Raw genomic sequence first — 17,889 nt, forward strand, 5'->3', positions numbered from 1 at the left:
TTAGTAGAGAAGGAGTTTCACCATGTTGGCCAGGCTGGTCTTGAACTCCTGACCTCAGGTGATCTGCCCACCTCAGCCTCCCAAAGTGCTGGGATTACAGGTGTGAGCCACTGTGCCCGGCCTTGTTCATCTTTATACTCCTGGGGTCTAGGCCAGTGAACCAAGTAGGTCAATGTTGCCTGACCGAATTAGTGAATGAAATTGTCTCCTCTCAGGGGATTGCAGTTCTCTCATCTGTAAGTGAGGTGGTCTCTGCCAACAGTGGAATGATCAGCCCTGACATTCTATGATATCCTTCACCACATGGTGCAAAATATTAAGTAGTTCCTGTCTAGGTCTTCAGAAGGCATCAGCAATTTGGACCCTTTCTGTATCCTTTAGTTTCTTAAACATAAATGCTAATAAGTAATTATAAATAGAGGAAAACTAAATCAAGTTAAAAGAATACATTTTTAAAGCGACATTATAACTTTTTATTTTTTTTCTTAAATAATGAGAACTTTTCAAGATTAGTTTTCTGCAAAACTTTAAATGTTAGTTTTAAAATATGTTCTTGTTATACTGGGTACTTCTTAAATACTCAACTTCTCTGGTATGGATTATTTGTCCTTTGAAATGTTTGTTCAGGTTCGAGACCAGCCTGAGCAACATAGTGAGACCCTGTCTTTACAAAAAAATACAAAAATTAGCTGGGTGTGGTGGCACACGTGCCTGTAGTCCCAGCTACTAGGGAGGCTGAGGTGGGAGGATCACTTGAGCCCAGGAGGTTGAGGCTGCAGTGAGCTGAGATTGCACCACTGCACTCCAGGCTGGGCGACAGAGCGAGACCATGTCTCAAAAGAAAAAGAAGAAGAAAAATGTTTGTTCTGTCTTAAGACTTCTAAATAGGTTAAAGGCCAGGAAAACAATAAATGTAATCTTATGGTTCGCTTATTCATCTCTTCAGACTCCACACTCATGAATTAATATTATAGATAAATGCTCCTATGTCAGTCTAGTAAGCAAGTGATAGCTTTTGAGCCTCGGCTTCTACATAATACATCTGGGTTATTTATAAATTGAATTTGTCACACACAAATGATGTTTCATGAGAAAGAAGATTCAATGATTTGTAAATCTCTCCTTTCTATCACCACGGCCACTGCCCAGACACTTTACTTCAAATTTGGCTTTATTTTCGCCATTGATATTGATTAAAATGACATTTACTTGCCCAGAAAGTAAAAGAGGTCTTCAGCACAAAATATTGCTCCAACAAGCAAACATAAATCATTGAGTTTGAAATGTCATCTATCTTTATTGGCCAACCACATAATCTCCATGAAAATTCTCAACAGAGAGCAAGGAACTCCCTTTCTTCCAAGCAATGACAATTTGGATTTGCCTCGTGGCACCGGCATCTCTTCATGTCTGGACGTCAGATGTGAGCTTGGTGCCTTTCTCCCTTATCAGGGGGACATTTTGAACCCAGCTGCACCAATGTTCTCATGGATGGTGGCCTTCGATTCTTCTAGATTCAAGATTTGGCTCTTGTACTTTTCCTGCCAGTCTTCTACAATGTACTGGTGGTAGGGGTCATTGGAGTGTTCCCGTCTCTTGGATTTCACAGTGCTCACCAGGATGGCCACGATAATGAAAGAGAACATTCCAATCATCACCATGAGGTACAGGATGACATAGTAGAAGTTCTCGGCATCAACTTTGGCTTGGAGGGCCTCTTGCTCAGCTGTCGTGTTCTGGCGCCAATTGTCCATGTAAGTAATAAAAATCCTTCGGAAGACGTCTTCCAGTGTCTGTGTGAAATTGGATAAAGTAGACATGCTTCCCTCCTGCTGCAATTGAAATAATGAAATAGGCGAACAAGGTTAGGAAAACAGATCTTTTCTGGATTTGGCTATGTAAAGGTGGGAGGGAGATGTCAGGGGACGAGTAACAGTATTTCTTCTTAACCTGGCTGGTGATGGAATGCATGTTTTGTTAGGCTTTAAACTGACTGTATACATTTTATTCACTGTTTTTACAATGCATGATTGTTACACAGTAAAAATTTTAATGGCAGACAAAATTTTATATATATACTTTGATAGCTATATATGCATGTAAAAAAATGTATGTGTACATATGAAAATGGAGAAAATATTAGAAGTACATAGATCAGAATGTTAACAATGGGTGGTGTGCTTAAAGATATATATTTTCTTCTTTATGCTTTTCTCATATTCCAAATTTTCATCAGCAGTCTTGCATTACTTTTGTTTTTTAAAAAATTGGTAACCTCACAAGAGCTAGAATAATGCCACATTCATAACAAGCGCTCAACAAAGGTCAGTGGAATGAACCAATGACTCATGTATGCTCTCTGTTTTTAGAGAATTGTGGGGCATTATGAGATAACATCAAGGGAAAAGATTGCAGGGGGCATTGACAGACTCTCCAATTTGTTCTATCCCCTATGTCTAAGTGGCACATTGTCCCAAGTGTCCTAAAGGGAGGGGTGTGTACCTCCATATTTGAAAGAAGTATTTTAGGTAAGTGATGCCAAGAAACAATCTGAGAGATTATTCCTATGTTTCAAATCCATCTCTCCTTTTCATCCCCACTGGCACTGCCCAGCCGCCAGCATCTTTCACCTGGATAATACAATGCCAACAATGTAATACAACACAACCCTCCCCAGAGCCATCTCTTTGGGGTTATATGTGCCCCTCTCTGCCTTGAGTAGCCATCAATATGCCTTTTTTTTTTTTTTTTTTTTTAAGACAGAATCTTGCTCTGTCGCCCAGGTTGGAGTGAGGTGGCATGATCTCTGCTCACTGCAACCTCCGCCTCGGGTTCAAGCGATTCTCATGCCTCAGCCTCCCAAGTAGCTGGGATTACAGGCACGTGCCACCACCCCTGGCTAATTTTTGTATTTTTGGTAGAGACAGGGTTTCACCACATTGGCCAGGCTGGTCTCGAACTTCGGACCTCAGGTGATCCACCCACCTCGGCCTCCCAAAGTGCTGGAATTACAGGTGTCAGCCACCATGCCCAGCCAATGTGCCTTTTTGAAGAGGGAAATTATAGTGCCATTTGTTTGCTTTTAAAATGATACAATGGTTGTTCTTAAAATCAAGTCCTAATTCCTTAACAGTATTCACCCCATTGGCTGAGCAGGCTCCTGACCACCTCCTCAGTTACCCTTTGCTCACTACAGTTCGGTCACACCTGACATCTTCCCTCCCTGTCAGTAAGCTCTCTTGCCTCAGGACATTAGCACATCCTATTCTCTCAACCTAGAATACTTTTGCCTTTCTCTTCCACCTGCTACCTCCTCATTCTTTAGGTTCCAGCTAGTTGTCACTTCTGAGACTTCCCTGGCTCTACTCTAAATCACTTCCCACCACCACCACCATTTTCCTCCAACAGCACCTCCTTTTTCTTCAAAAGCACGCGTCACATATGCAGTAACTAAATATGTGTGTATATATTTATATTACTTTTGTTTAAAAAAATTGGTAACCTCACACCAGCTAGAATAATGCCATATTTATAACAAGCACTCAACAAATGTCAGTTAAATGGAACAATGACTCATTTATATTCTGTTTTCAGAGAATTATATACGTGTGCTTTTTTATACATCTGTTTTTAGAGAATTGTGGGGCTTTAGACATAACATCAAGGCAAACGATTGCAAGGCAAAAAAAAAAAATTTTTTTTTTTTTTGAGACGGAGTCTCACTCTGTCACCCAGGCTGGAGTGCAGTGGCGCAATCTCGGCTCACTGCAACCTCTGCCTCCCAGGTTCAAGTGATTCTCCTGTCTCAGCCTCCCGAGTAGCTGGGACTACAGGCACCCGCCACCACGCCTGGCTAATTTTTTGTATTTTTAGTAGAGATGGGGTTTCACCATGTTAGCCAGGATGGTCTCGATCTCCTCACCTTGTGATCCACCCACCTTGGCCTCCCAAAGTGCTGGGATTACAGGTGTGAGCCACCGGCCTTGTTTTCGTTTTTCAATTACCCATGTATTGTGTGCTTATTCATGTGATCCTCAAAACCACTCTATAAACTCCTACCTTCAGGATGTTTAGTGAGATTAAGTAACTGAGTCCCGATGACAAGAGAGCTTGAGCCCCCAGAAGGCAGGGATTGCTTTACTCATCTCTGAATCCCAGGCCCCTACACAGCGATGGGTACCTAGCAAATCTTTACTAAAAATTTGTTGAATGAAGGTGTGAATGAATGACAGTTCCTCTGTGGAATTCAATTGGAAACTACCAGAACAGTGATGCTTAATTTATTCTTAAGGGGTGTGGGAATTGGGGGTGGGGGAGGGGCGGTGTTAAAGATCCCTCGAAAAGTAAAATAAAATGATGTGACTTTATTTTTCCCCAAGAAAGTATACATATGCACATAGGAAGCTCTACATTCAATTTCAGGGGACTTCTGAGCCCCCTAAGGCCCATCCAAGAATCTCTGCCACAAAAGGTCTTTGAGATGAGGGACTTCAGTGCTGAATTCCACTGGAGTCGTTTGGGTTTGTTTCCAGGTGCAGGCATGGCAGCGTTCACCAGCCTTTTAGAGCTAAGTGGCCCCAACTGCCCCTTATTTGTTCAACCCTTCTAATGTGAACAAAGGCCCCACTGCTAAGCAGGTCAGGAGGTGCTTTTTGATAAGACTTAATCGCAGGGATGAAAGGGCCTATGGGGATTAAATATCTAAGTGCTGATCCGTGGCCAGGCCAAGTAAATAGGATCCCAAAGGGATTTGGCTTTTGAATACAGATGCATGAGATGTGGCCGAGTGGCCCATGCCTGCTCCGTGACCACAGGAAAAAAACAAATCACAGTATGTGAAAGCAGTTTCACTGAAGGACATTATGCTAAGACATTCAAATTATAAGTGTGTACATTTCAATTTTTTATTCCCAGAATTACTATTTAACTAATAGACATCAACCATATTTGGAGGCCAGGAGCAGTGGTTCACACCTGTAATCCTAGCACTTCGGGAGGCCGAGGTGGGAGGATCGCTTGAATCCAGGAGTTTGAGATCAGCCTGGACAACATAGTGAGACACCACCTCTACAAAAAATAAAAAATTAGCTGGATGTGGTGGCACACTCCTGTAGTCCCAGCTCCTCAGGAGGCTAAGGTGGGAGGATAGCTTGAACCTGGGAGGTCAAGGCTGCAGTGAGCCATGATCACACCACTGCACTCGGCAGTGACAGTGAGACCCTGTCTCAAAAATCCAAACAAAACAAACCATACTTGGTATACATACTTATCCTACCCCTAAGTAGAATATCATAATAGGCATTTACTTTAGTAATGCTAAGACAACTATCATTTATGTTCTCTGGAATCATATGAAATGGCCATTTGTATAGGTTAGAAATGGTCAAATATGGGCAATTCATGTGTATCAACTTAGGGTACCTACATTTCCAGTGAATGCTTTTTGCTGAATCCTAGCACAGGCTGGGTCCCTGGAGATCATTTAGGCTGGCTCGCTCTCTGATAGGTGGAATAACTATAGCCTAGAGAGCTTAAGTCACCTGTGCAAGACCACAGGCCTCTCAAGTTGGCCACAGTGCCTGGACTGGAGCTCACGTCACCCAAGCCAGTGTCCAGCACTGACTGTCCTAGCAGAGGTCACACATTCCAATAACTCACTGTTTTCATTGCTGTGACCAGTTGGCTCAACTGGGTACGAGACATAAGATCAAGACCATGATTTGAGCTTACACATGTCATTAGTTGTGCCCTGTCTCCCGGCTGCAGAATGATCCCCTAATTCCAGCCATTCCTGTCACAAATGTGTGTTATTCATGACAACGGCAATCAGGACACTATTAGGAAAGTAACACTCATTTGAACCCAAAGTCCAGAGTTTTCTTTTCTTTTTTCTTCTTTTCTTTCTTTTTTTTTTTTTTTTTTGAGATGGAGTCTCACTCCGTCGCCCAGGCTGGAGTGCAGTGGCGTAATCTCGGCTCACTGCAAGCTCCACCTCCCGGGTTCATGCCATTCTCCTGCCTCAGCTTCCCGAGTAGCTAGGACTACAGGTGCCAGCCACCACGCCAGGCTAATTTTTTTGTATTTTTAGTAGAGACGGGGTTTCACTATGTTGGCCAGGATGGTCTCGATCTCCTGACCTGAGGTGATCCGCCCGCCTCAGCCTCTCAAAGTGCTGGGATTACAGGCGTGAGCCACCGCGCCCAGCCCCAAAGTTTTCTTTTCTTGAAACATGGTAGATCGCTCGCATTACCTGGGCCTATAAAAGGCAGCAAAGTCTTTCATTTTTATATCAAGAAGAGAAAACAATATGATTACCTACATTTACCATGAATCCTCCATTTAAAAAACTCAAAATTTTCATTCTAAGGCAATTAACAAAGAAATGAGTAAGGAAAACACAAGAAGGAAAGAAGGAAGAGTGGATGAGGAGCCAGGCCACGTACCAGGAAAATCATTCTTTTTATCTTTTTCTGGAAAAGGCAAATAGATAACTTTGTTACTTAATTCCTCAAAAAATAAAGATGTGTGCTAAGACTTACCTATGCAGTGTGTGGGCAGGATGAAATTCCTTTCCAAAGCCAGGCTGTTCTGAACCTTCTTGCTGGCGTTAGCAAGCTCTCTTCTGGGTTGCACACAAGCCTCAGCCTCAGCCTGCTGGGCACCTTCACCTTATGACCATCTAAGCCCTTGCAACTGCAGTCAGCAATCCTACGCTTTTATGAACCCACATGTTTAATCTAATCGTATGTGGAAAGTTAAATACTAACTGGCAGTTGGAATTCACCTTGGTGCCTGATGGGGTGTATGCCTCAGAGACTCTGGCTTTGGGCAGAGTGGCACAAGTTCCTGCTCTGGGACCCTTCCTGCCAGCTCCAGCCAGGGCAGGGCCTGGGCACAGTGAATATCTCTCCTCAGAAGAAGTCTTCCTCTTAGGGTAGGCTTAGGGGGCAACAGCATTCCCTGCCAGAACACGTGGGAAGGGCTGGGTGCAATGGCTCACGCCTGTAATCCCAGCACTTTGGGAGGCTGAGGTGGGTGGATCACCTGAGATCAGGAGTTCGAGACCAGCCTTGCCAACATGGTGAAACCCCGTCTCTACTTAAAAATGCAAAAATTAGCCAGATGTGGTGGCACACACCTGTAGTCCCTGCTACTCTGGAGGCTGAGGCAGGAGAATCACTTGAACCCACAAGGCAGAGGTTGCAGTGAGCTGAAATCATACCACGGCACTCCAGCCTGGGTGAGAGTGAGAGTCTGTCTCAATAAAAGAAGAAAGAAGAAGAAGAGGAAGAGGAAGAAGAGGAAGAAGAAGAAGGAGGAGGAGGAGGAGGAGGAGGGAGGAAGAAGGAGGAAGAAGGAAGAAGAAGACGACATGGGAAGGACAGGGCCCCAGGGAGAGGAGCCAAGAACAGCCATCTCTGGGTGGTTGGTGTGGCTTGAGGGGGTCAGTATAATTCCAGGCAAGTGCCGTGTTCTGAAGATGCTAAATAAGCTAAATTTTGGTAAATACTCCTCCATGGGACCATTTCCAAATGAGTTTATAACAACATTGTTGTCTTGTAAAAGAGAAACAGGCTGCAAGGGTACTAAGGTACTACATGGAGGAGATGGAAGTAAGTCCAACAAAGAGGCTTTGAGGTTTTTGGTTGTTGTTGTTGTTGTAGTAACAGAGTCTTCCTCTGTCACCCAAGCTGGAGTGCAGTGGCTCAATCGTAGCTCACTACAGCTTTAAACTCTTGAGGATCCTCCTGCCTCAGCCTCCCAAGTAATGGGACTACAAGTGTGTACAAAGCCTGGCTAATTTTTATTTTTTTGTAGAAATAGGGCCTTGCTCTGTTGCCCAGGCTGGTCTCAAACTTTTGGCCACAAAGGATCCTCCAGCCTCAGTCTCCTAAGCCGCTGGGACTACAGGTGTGAGCCATGGTGCCTGGCCCCCAGCAAAGTATTTAAAGACCTAGCAAGAGCTAAACATACTCTATTTACCAAAAGATCCTTTTCTATCATGGTGGGGACCCTTGGAATTGGGAAATCTGGGTCTTTATATTGGCTATCATTTAGGAGTGCTTACCATGTGCTTTTATTGTATTAACCTCAGGTAATCATTGCCACAACCTGACGTAGAAGGTACTACGAACTTAGCCAAGGGAATCAGGGCACAAGAGGTCCAATGACATGGAGCTGGAGCCATTTGGATTTGAATCCAATTTAAATGGCAGCCACGGAAGTTACACTCACTCACTCATGTGGGTGGTCATTACTCTGCAACTTGTCTCATGGTTTTGTAAAAGGAGGGTTCACTTTGTTTTAAAATTGGAGTTTCACATTAAATGGTGCTCTGAACCATATGACTTGAAGCACACTGGGTGGCAAAAGGAAGATGGCTAAGATTTAAAATGATCTACAAATTATTGCAGAGTTAACGTTATTAGGTGTACTTTAAAGGTGTATATGAGGATCTCTGTAACTCCACATAAGCTTCTCATTAACACCATTTGTCCTCATGAGTTGTCTTCACTGAACAAGATAGGCAAACTCAGCCAGGAGGAACACTTTGATGGTGCAACTGAGTTCACCATACCTCTGCAGAAATGGAAGCAAAACGTTCAAGTAAGAATTCCGCTAGGAGACGGTGCCACCTGCTGGTGGGAACAGGGAACTGAGGCCAATCTTCTAACTCAGCCCTTGCGGTTTAACTTCACTCTTGAATTCTCCCGGTGCCGAGGAGAGGAGAATCAAAGCAGCGTGTTTGTCTACACTTTGGTAATTAAAGGCAGAACTGGACGGCGATGTGTCATGGAGGCTGGCAAACCAGGTGAGCAAATTACTTACTGTCCCCGGTCTTTGGATTCTTTGTCTGTAAGATACAGGTAATAAGAGTTCCTGCTCATTTGGCTTGTTATAAAAATTAAATGTGATCACAGATATACAGCACTTAGCACAGAACCTGCCACGAGGTAGGATAGTAAGTGCCCTGCACATATTAGCTTTTGCTATTACTTTATAAGAAATAAGCAAGAACACATGCCAGTGAAAAGGAGAGCTTGACCAGACCTCACCAATGAAAAGAATGTTCTAGCACCAGGTGAAGAGTAGCTCCTTAATGGTTAGTTTTTAGACAGCTCTTACCCATATCCCGCTACACAATTTACAAAACTAGATTGAGAAACTGGAAGGAGACAGTTTGGATCTGTGTCTCCACCCATATCTCATGTTGAATTGTAATCCCCAGTGCTGGAGGTGGAGCCCCTGGTGGGAGGTGATTGGCTTATGTGAGTGGTTTCTAATGGTTTAACACCATCCCCCTAGTGCTGTTCTTGTGGTAGAGTTCTAACGAGATCTGGTTGTTTAAAAGTGTGTAGCACCTCTCTGCACAGCCCCCCCTTCCTCCTGCTCCAGCCACATAAGGTGTGCCTGCTTCCCCCACACAAGGTGTGCCTGCTTCCCCTTTGCCTTTTGCCATGATTGTAAGTTTCCCGAGGCCTCCCCAGAAACTGAGTAGATGCCAGCATCATGCTTCCTGTACAGCCTGTGGAACCCTGAGCCAGTTAAACTTCTTTTCTTTGTAAATTACCCAGTCTCAGGTATTTCTGTACAGCAATGTGAGAATGGACTAAGGCATGGAATGAGATGGGGCCTGGAAGAAATGGAGGCAGAAGCAAACATGACCCCTGTGCAGTTAGAGGCTGGAGAAGAAAATGGAAGGGGAGAATTGCTGAGTGTTCCTAACAGGCTGCAGCCTCCTTGATCTCTGCAGCAGGCTCTCAACGGGTTCACTCAACATCGTCCCCAACAAGCGAGTAAAATGGTACACACCCAGAAAACAAGAGATGTAAAAGCAAATGTTCTCTTTGAAAATCAAATTGCAGGTCGGGCATGGCCTGTAATCCCAGCACTTTGGGAGGCCAAGGTTGGCGGATCACTTGAGGTCAGGCATTCAAGACCAGCCTGGCCAACATGGTGAAACCCTGTCTCTACTAAAAATACAAAAATTATCCAGGCGTGGTGGCACACACCTGTAGTCCCAGCTACTTGGGAGGCTAAGGCATGAGAATTGCTTGAACCCAGGAGGCAGAGGTTGCAGTGAGCCGTGATCGCGCTGCTGCACTCCAGCCTGGACGACAGAGCAAAACTCCATCTCAGAAAAAAAAAAAAAAAAAAAAATCGAATTGCAGCCCCTGCCTTTACAAGAGCTCTTTTGCCTACATATGACATGTGTTTTTAAAACCCAAGGAGTTGAGTCTGCATTTGGATATGAAATCATTATTCAGCTTGCCATCCAGCGATAACAGAAAACAAAATTCTTCCAAAAAGGAAGAGCTGGTTGGGCGTGGTGGCTCACGCCTGTAATCCCAGCACTTTGGGAGGCTGAGGAAGGTGGATCACAAGGTCAGGAGTTTGAGACCGTCCTGCCTAACACAGTGAAACCCCATCTCTCCTAAAAATACAAAAAAATTTGCTGGGCGTGGTGGCAGGCGCCTGTAGTCCCAGCTACTCGGGAGGCTGAGGCAGGAGAATGGTGTGAACCCAGGAGATGGAGCTTGCAGTGAGCCGAGATCACCCCACTGCACTCCAGGCTGTGTGACACAGTGAGATTCTATCAAAAAAGAAGAAGAAGAAGAAGAAGAAAAAAAAAAAAAAAAAAAAAAAAAAAAAAAAAAAAAAAAAAAAAAAAAAAAAAAAAAAAAAAAAAAAGAAGAAGAAGAAGAAGAAGAAGAAGAAGAAGAAGAAGAAGAAGAAGAAGAGCTGTAGGAGACTGTTTGTCATGGAGTGTGCCTTTCAAGCTACCTGTACTATTCTGAGGGCACTGTTGTGGATGCAAACCACCAGGCTAACGAGATGCCTTAGACAGGACGTGACTGCTCATGACACGTGATGAGGAATACAGAAAGTTGGATACTCTCCTCGGAGATCTTCGAATCAGTTAGTGCCCGTCCTGCTAGGAGATATCCTACATTGGACACATTGGCTTCTGTATCTGTTGACTTCCTGTTAGGGTAGGTGAGGATATTAGCCTCTACAGCCACACCCACTTCCCTCCACACCCTCCCAATATAGTTACATCACAATTTAGAGTTAAATCCAACTTGAGAGTGTGCATTGTTATGATGATATAAATATTGTTATTTGATAATCTCAGTAGTGAACTGCAATTACATCTATACAGGTTTTTGTTTTTCTTGGAGTTAATAATTCTTTTGCTTTTTTTTTTTTTTTTCATTTTTGCCTAGCTATCTTTGATCCGCTTCCTATAGCCCTCAAGAGCTATGTAACATGCTCTCAATACAATTTTCTACATGGTCTGCCTCGTTAAAATAATTTGTCAGTTTCATTTTTTCCCTAGAGACATCCCCAGCGGCTCCATCCTCCTTCTCCCTCCCTGACTGGTTGTTCCGTAAGCATGCCATAGAGCTGGCATTCTGGGTTTTCTCTTCAACACCATCCTGAGAATTCCCTTCATTCCACTCCTTGGCTGGGATTCATTCTTTCTTTCTTTCTTCCTTTCTTCCTTCCTTTCTTTCTTTCTTCCTTTCTTTCTTCCTTTCTTTCTTTCTCTCTTTCTTTCTTTCTCTCTTTCTTTCTTTCTTTTTCTTTCTTCTTTCTTTCGTCCTTTCTCTTTCTTTTTCTCTTTCATTCTTTCTTTTCTTTTCTTTTCTTTTTGAGACAGGATCTTGCTGTGTCTTGCAGGCTGGAGGCAGTGGCGTGATCATGGCCCACTGCAGCCTCGACTTCCCTGGGCTCTGGTGATCCTCCCACCTCAGCCTCCTGAGTAGTTGGGACTATAAGCATGTGTCATCGTGCTCAGCTCATGTTTTTTTATTTTTTATTTTTTGTAGAGGTGAGTTTTTCCGTGTTGCCCAGGCTGGTCTCAAACTCCTGGGCTCAAGTTATCCATCTGCCTCGGCCTTCCAAAGTGCTGGGATTACAGTTGTGAGCCACCGCACCCAGCCCTCTTCCTCTTTCTTGAAGAGCAAGTCACCTAAACATCTCTGTCATGTTGAAAACAGCTGTTGGCCTTTTTTAAAATGAAGTTCCTCAAAATCGGCTGAAAGTGCAAAGTCAAAATGGAGTTGAGTAGAAGCAGTTTTACAAAACAGCTCCCTGAAGTGTGGCATAATGCAAAGATTGAGAATATTCTAGAGCATCATTTCTTTCCCATCATGTTCAGTGGGAGGCTAAATGATTCCAGAAACAAAGGTTATGAGGTCAAATTAAATTTGGATTCTGTGACTTGAGTTGGAGGTTTCTTTGTGGCAGGCTTTCTCAGTCTTTAAAATGATCTGAGCAGGGCAAATCCTCAGGAGGAGATTTTGGGGATTCTCCTTATTCTGCCTATTCTTTGCAGCATTTCCCAAATATATCTGATGGTAGAAACTTCTTTTTTTCACAAAGCATCCTCTAGGACCAGTGATGCACAGCCCCAGTGGTAGCTAGAACACAAATCTGAGCCAGTGGTTCTTAAGCATTTGAAGTCATGAGTTCTGAGAACCTGACATGGGTTAGTCAGCGCTCTCCAGAAAAAGACACATAAACACATATCCACAAAATTTTACATTCAATTTTACTTTATTGCATTATAAATATATTTATTTCCCATAAGGAGAATACATAAAAAATCTTGTTTTTTCATACAAAATGTGATGTTCCCTTAAAAATGAATTAAAATGAAATTAAATTGTATGAATAAAATAAAAAGTAACTTATCGTCCCAGAAATCAATTTTAAGGGACAGCTCTGCTGTTTTGCATGAGTTCTCCCAGCATGGAGCAGTCTTTGACCTCACATGGCACACATTGTCATGTTAACAACGTGTGGGTGATCACGAGAAAGAGAAATAAAATCTATAAATTGAAATGCAGCGAAATTCATTTCCTGTTTTAATAAAAGCAAATGTAGAATGTTTTACCCATTCAATGAAAAACTAGCTGGGAAAAACACTTTAAGAAAAAACTTTTAAACAGAAATCACCGGCCGGACATGGTGGCTCACGCCTGTAATCCCAGCACTTTGGGAGGCCGAGGCAGGTTGATCACCTGAAGTCAGGAGTTCGGGACCAGCCTGGCCAAAATGGTGAAACCCAGTCTCTACTAAAAATACAAAAATTAGCCAGGCCTGGTGGCACACGTCTGTAATCCCAGCTACTTGGGAGGTTGAGGCAGGAGAATCGCTTGAACCGGGGAGGCGGAGGTTGCAGTGAGCGGAGATGGTGCCTCTGCACTCCAGCCTGGCCGACAGAGCGAGACTCTGTCTCAAACAAAAACAAAACCCAGAAATCACCAAATAAGGTGGTAGAAATATATCTGCTGTGGCATAAATGTTTGTGTCCCTCCAAAATTCATATAGTGAAATTCTAACTCCCAGTGTGATATTACTAAAAGGTAGGGCTTTGGGGAGGTGGTTAGGCCAAGAGGATGGAGACCCCATGAATGCGATCAATGCCCTTTTAAAAGAGGCTACAGGGAGGTTGCCTTCCCCTTTCCACCATGTGAGGTCGCAGCTAGAAGGCACCATCTATGAACCGAAGAGGGAGACCTCACCAGACACTGCATCTGCCAGTGCCTTGGTCTTGGACCTCCCAGCCTCCAAACTATGAGCAATAACTTTTTGTCATTTATAAGTCATCTAGTTTATAATTTTTACTATAACTGCCCCAATGACTAAGATAATATCTGAATATATCTATAATCACAATATCCTTAAATAAAATAAGTACCTATTAAAAGAAGCATTATTAAATTGAATAACAAAATAAAATCCAGCTATATGCTTCTTAAAAGATAAACATCTAGGCCTGGGGTGGTGGCTCACACCTGTAATCCCAGCACTTCGGGAGGGCAAGACGGGCGGATCATTTGAACCCAAGAGTTCGAGACCAGCCTGGCCAACATGGCGAAACCTCATCTCTACTAAAAATATAAAAATCAGCCAGGCGTGGTGGCATATGCCTGTAATCCCAGCTACCTGGGAGGCTGAGGCATAAGAATCACTTGAACCTGGGAGGCAGAGGTTGCAGTGAGCCAAGATCACACTGCTACACCTCCGCCTTCTGGGTTCAAGTGATCCTCCTGCCTCAGCCTCCCTAGTAGCTGGAACTACAGGTGCCTGCCACCATGCCAGGCTAATTTTTGTATATTTTTAGTAGAGATGGGGTTTCACTATGTTGGCCAGGCTGGTCTCAAATTCCTGAGCTCAAATGATCTGCCCGCCTCAACCTCCCAAAGTGCTGGGATTACAGGCATGAGCCACCGTGCCCGGCCCAGCGTCTGCTTTTGTGATCACATCTTCTCCCACTCCCTGAGCCCCCTGCCTGCTTCTTATAAGGAGCCTTGTGATTGCATTTGTCCCATCTGAATAATCCAAGATCATCTTCCCATCTCAAGATCCTTAACTTAATAATCACGCCTGCAAAGTCCATTTTACCGGGTAAGGTAACATATTCACAGCTTCCAGAGATTAGGACAGGGACCTCTTCATGGTGCAATTATACGGACTGCCTCAGCATCTTCGCATACGCTGCTCTCTCTGCCTGTAATGCTTTTCCCCCGATCTTGGCACAGCTTCTTCCTTCTTCACGTCAAATGATACCTCCTCAGACAGGCTTTTTCCTGCCCATGCAGTCTGCAGTACTGACTCCCACACTGCCATCCGCTACCCTGTTTTATTTTCCTGATAGCACTTTTTATTATCTGAATTGTGTGGGGATGCCACATACTGTTGCCCAGGCAGGGCAGGGCTTAACCCAGGGGGCGGCTGTCACTTAGTCTACAGTGTGAATGGCGCCTGTGCATAGTCTCACAGCTGTGCGTGGCTTCTTTGAATTATGAAGTTATCCTGTTTTATTGATTGTTTTTTTCTTTCCTGTCTGTAACAGAACTTGAGCTCCATGACAACAGGGACCTCACCTGTATTGCTCATTCTGTGTCTGGCTGGAAAAAAGCTCTCACTGTATCCCAAAAGAATGGTGATAATTCTAGATTCTGGATGTGATGAAATCAACAACCCCATCTATTTACGAGGTACCAAGATTATTATTCCAATGAAAAAGATTCTGGAAAAGAAACTTTTCACCTTTTCAAAACCATTAATGATACATGACGTTTCTAATGAAGCTCACAGAGTAGGAAGCTTTCTTGATGCTATTAATGTGAGCACAATGGTTTTGTGAAAAGCTGGAAATGGCGGCATTGAGAATCTCTGGTAATTTCATTTAGCTATGCACTGAGCTTTTACTTTCTCTATGCCTGGTTCAGAATATTAGAAGAGATGGCAATGATTCTGGAGTGGATTACACCATTTGACTGAGGAACTACTGGAATTTTCTTCTTCTTTAAGCTACACACAAGCATGACCACTTCCAATGAACAGGCCTCACAAAGAACTCTCCAAACGTGTGAGGTTTCTTTAGTTTATCGATGAAACAAGCAACTTCATAGGATGCTTCTGAAATGCTGCTGCTGTGATAGAGCAAACCAAGTTTTGATAAAGTTTATTCTCTTCTGATGGAGCCTTCACCCAAGGTGCTTTCCCAGCCTTGCTGGCTTCATGCTTCTGGGATTGAGAAGCTCGTCACCAAGCATCAACAGGCCTATTTTGCAATGGAAAGCCAGAGAATGCCTCAGCTTCCTTGTGTTCTGTTTGCCCTGACATTACTCAACTTCAGCAAGACCCAAAGTTAACAAAGACCCCTGTCATGGGCCTAATGGCAGAGTATGTTCTTTGATTTCTGTTAGTGGAAAATGAATGTAACACACAGATGATGTGGGCTGTGAGGCCCCCTGTACCCTTCAGCACCCTTTCTTCCTGGAGCATGAATCTGGAGGGAAATGGTGCCGTATTAGGTTTGTTTTACAAAGATGATTTTCAAAGAGGAAGAGGATCAAATCAAACAGAAAAGAACCCCCAGCATGCAGGCCACAGGTGTGTGGGTGTTAAAACTGGATGGGAAGGAGGGGGAAAGGCCTGGAACTCAAGGAGGCAGAACCGTGGGGGCTTCATTTTCCCCAAGAACTATAAAAGGCCAATGGGCTTTTGTAGGAAAAAAGCAGATCAGCACAGATGGGAGGAGAGAAAGGGCTCTCACAGCAAACTTGGCCGGCTTTCCAGTTTTTCCATAGATCAGGCCCCTTTCTGGCCTTTGCTTAGAACCATCAAGCTTCCTCTTAAGGCATCCAGCACAGCTCTTTCCATATATGTGGTGGTTTTTTGTTTTGTTTTAATAAAGAAACATGTTTATAAGCATTGTACACATTGTATACTGGAAATCTGCCAAGAGAGTAGGTTTTAGGTGCTCTTACCACACATACCCGCCCCCCCCACACACACACAAGAACATGGACATGTTAATGGTTGATGTCATATGTTAACGGTATGTTAATTCGCTTGTCTGTGGTAATCACTCCGTATATGTATGTCAAAACTTCTTGCTGCATATCTTAAATACAGACAATAAAAAAAATCTTGGCTGGGCATGGTGGCTCTTACCTGTATTCTCAGCATTTCGGGAGGCCAAGGAGGGAGGATCACAGGCCAAGAGTTCAAGACCAGGCTGGGTAACATAGTCAGACCCCATCTCTACAAAAAAAAAATTTTAAAAGAAAATCTTTGAAAAGTTAAAAGAGAAATATTGAAGAACAGTGAAAACAGGTGTTATAGAAATCATTTTAGTTCTATATAAAAACTTTATTTGTTTGTAAATAAAAATATTTGATGTTTACAGTCCATCGTTATTAAATGTTGTATCTTTTTCTGACAGATGTGTATGTATTAGTTCATTTTCACACTGCTATAAAGACATACCTGAGACTGGGTAGTTTATAAAGAAAACAGGCTAAACCTCTTAAACTTTGGCTCGTGGTTCTGCAGACTATACAGGAAGCATGATGCTGGCATCTGCTCAGCTTCTGGGGAGGCCTCAGGAAACTTACAATCATGGCAGAGGGCAAAGGGGGAGCCAGCACCTCTCATGACCAGAGTAAAAGGAAGAGGGCGGGGGGCGATGCCACACTTTTAAAGAACCAGATCTCATGAGAGCTCACTCACTATCACAAGAACAGCTCCAAGGGGATGAGGGTGCTAAACCATTCGTGAGAAATCTACCCCCATGATCCAGTCACCTCCCACCAGGCCCCACCTCCAACACTGGGGAATTACAATTCAACATGAGATTTGTTGGGGACACAGATCCAAACCATAAAGACATATTTTTTGACAACATCTCCTTATTCTCACAGCCTTTTGTTTGGGCAGATTTTGAAGTGGGTTTTCCCTGGAACTGTTGTTTCTGATTCAAAGACAGAAGCCCAGGATGGAGAGTGTTCAGGGCAGGAAAAGGGCCCCCAGCTTCTCCCTGGGAACAGCCCCCACCACCATGGAGTCCCACCTCCAATTTCCCGATGCTCTCAGGTTTGGACTCAATGGGGACGGCCAAGCACCTGCTCCCTTAAGAAATCTTTTCAAAGGATTCCATGTCCTTGAAAATTTAGAACAAACCCATGGCTCCTTGCCTTGTTTTAAAGGAAACTCATCTTCAGGCCTCTCTGGGATTCCAAAGTGGGGTGGCTTTCAGAATTTGCTTCCAATGAGCAACCTCACGGAGATAGCAGAGCTTGACTGAGTATTCAGAAAGGGCACAGCCCAGGAGAGCCTGCTGTCCACATCTGGAGAACCCCTGCCAACCACAGTCTCATTTATTGTCTTTCAAACCTCACTAGGCAGGGTGTTTACCATAGGGTCCCTTTTGCTAGGGCCAGAGAAAGAAGTCTAAATCTCAGGCTGTGGTGTTCAAAATGGCCACACTGTGTCCCCACTGTGCTGCCGAGTGTGCCTGGTTCATAAGCAGCAGTCAAAGTCCAGACGTGTCACCTCTGCAGTGACAATGAAAACCAGCCACAT

At 43.8% G+C, this 17,889-nt stretch overlaps 1 protein-coding gene across 2 annotated transcripts; it reads right to left on the reverse strand.

Annotated features, from left to right (window-relative positions):
- Positions 1-1,307: 1,307 nt before the first annotated feature.
- KCNE2 (potassium voltage-gated channel subfamily E regulatory subunit 2) lies at positions 1,308-16,563 on the reverse strand. Of its 2 annotated transcripts, none has more exons than XM_058427572.1 (2): positions 16,480-16,539; positions 1,308-1,832 (listed from the first exon to the last, which is right to left on the reverse strand). In XM_058427572.1, exons 1-2 carry the CDS (start codon positions 16,492-16,494, stop codon positions 1,449-1,451), a joined length of 399 nt encoding a protein of 132 aa, XP_058283555.1. In that variant the 5' UTR covers positions 16,495-16,539; the 3' UTR covers positions 1,308-1,448. The 2 variants fall into 2 exon arrangements, 1 of the variants encoding a protein (XP_058283555.1); XR_009209688.1 differs by lacking the exon at positions 1,308-1,832 and adding an exon at positions 8,651-8,854 and having other exon boundaries at positions 16,480-16,563.
- Between the last annotated feature and the right edge of the window lie 1,326 nt (positions 16,564-17,889).

The sequence above is a fragment of the Hylobates moloch genome, unplaced genomic scaffold (assembly GCF_009828535.3).
Source record: "Hylobates moloch isolate HMO894 unplaced genomic scaffold, HMol_V3 SCAFFOLD_14, whole genome shotgun sequence".
Lineage (NCBI taxonomy): Eukaryota > Metazoa > Chordata > Mammalia > Primates > Hylobatidae > Hylobates > Hylobates moloch.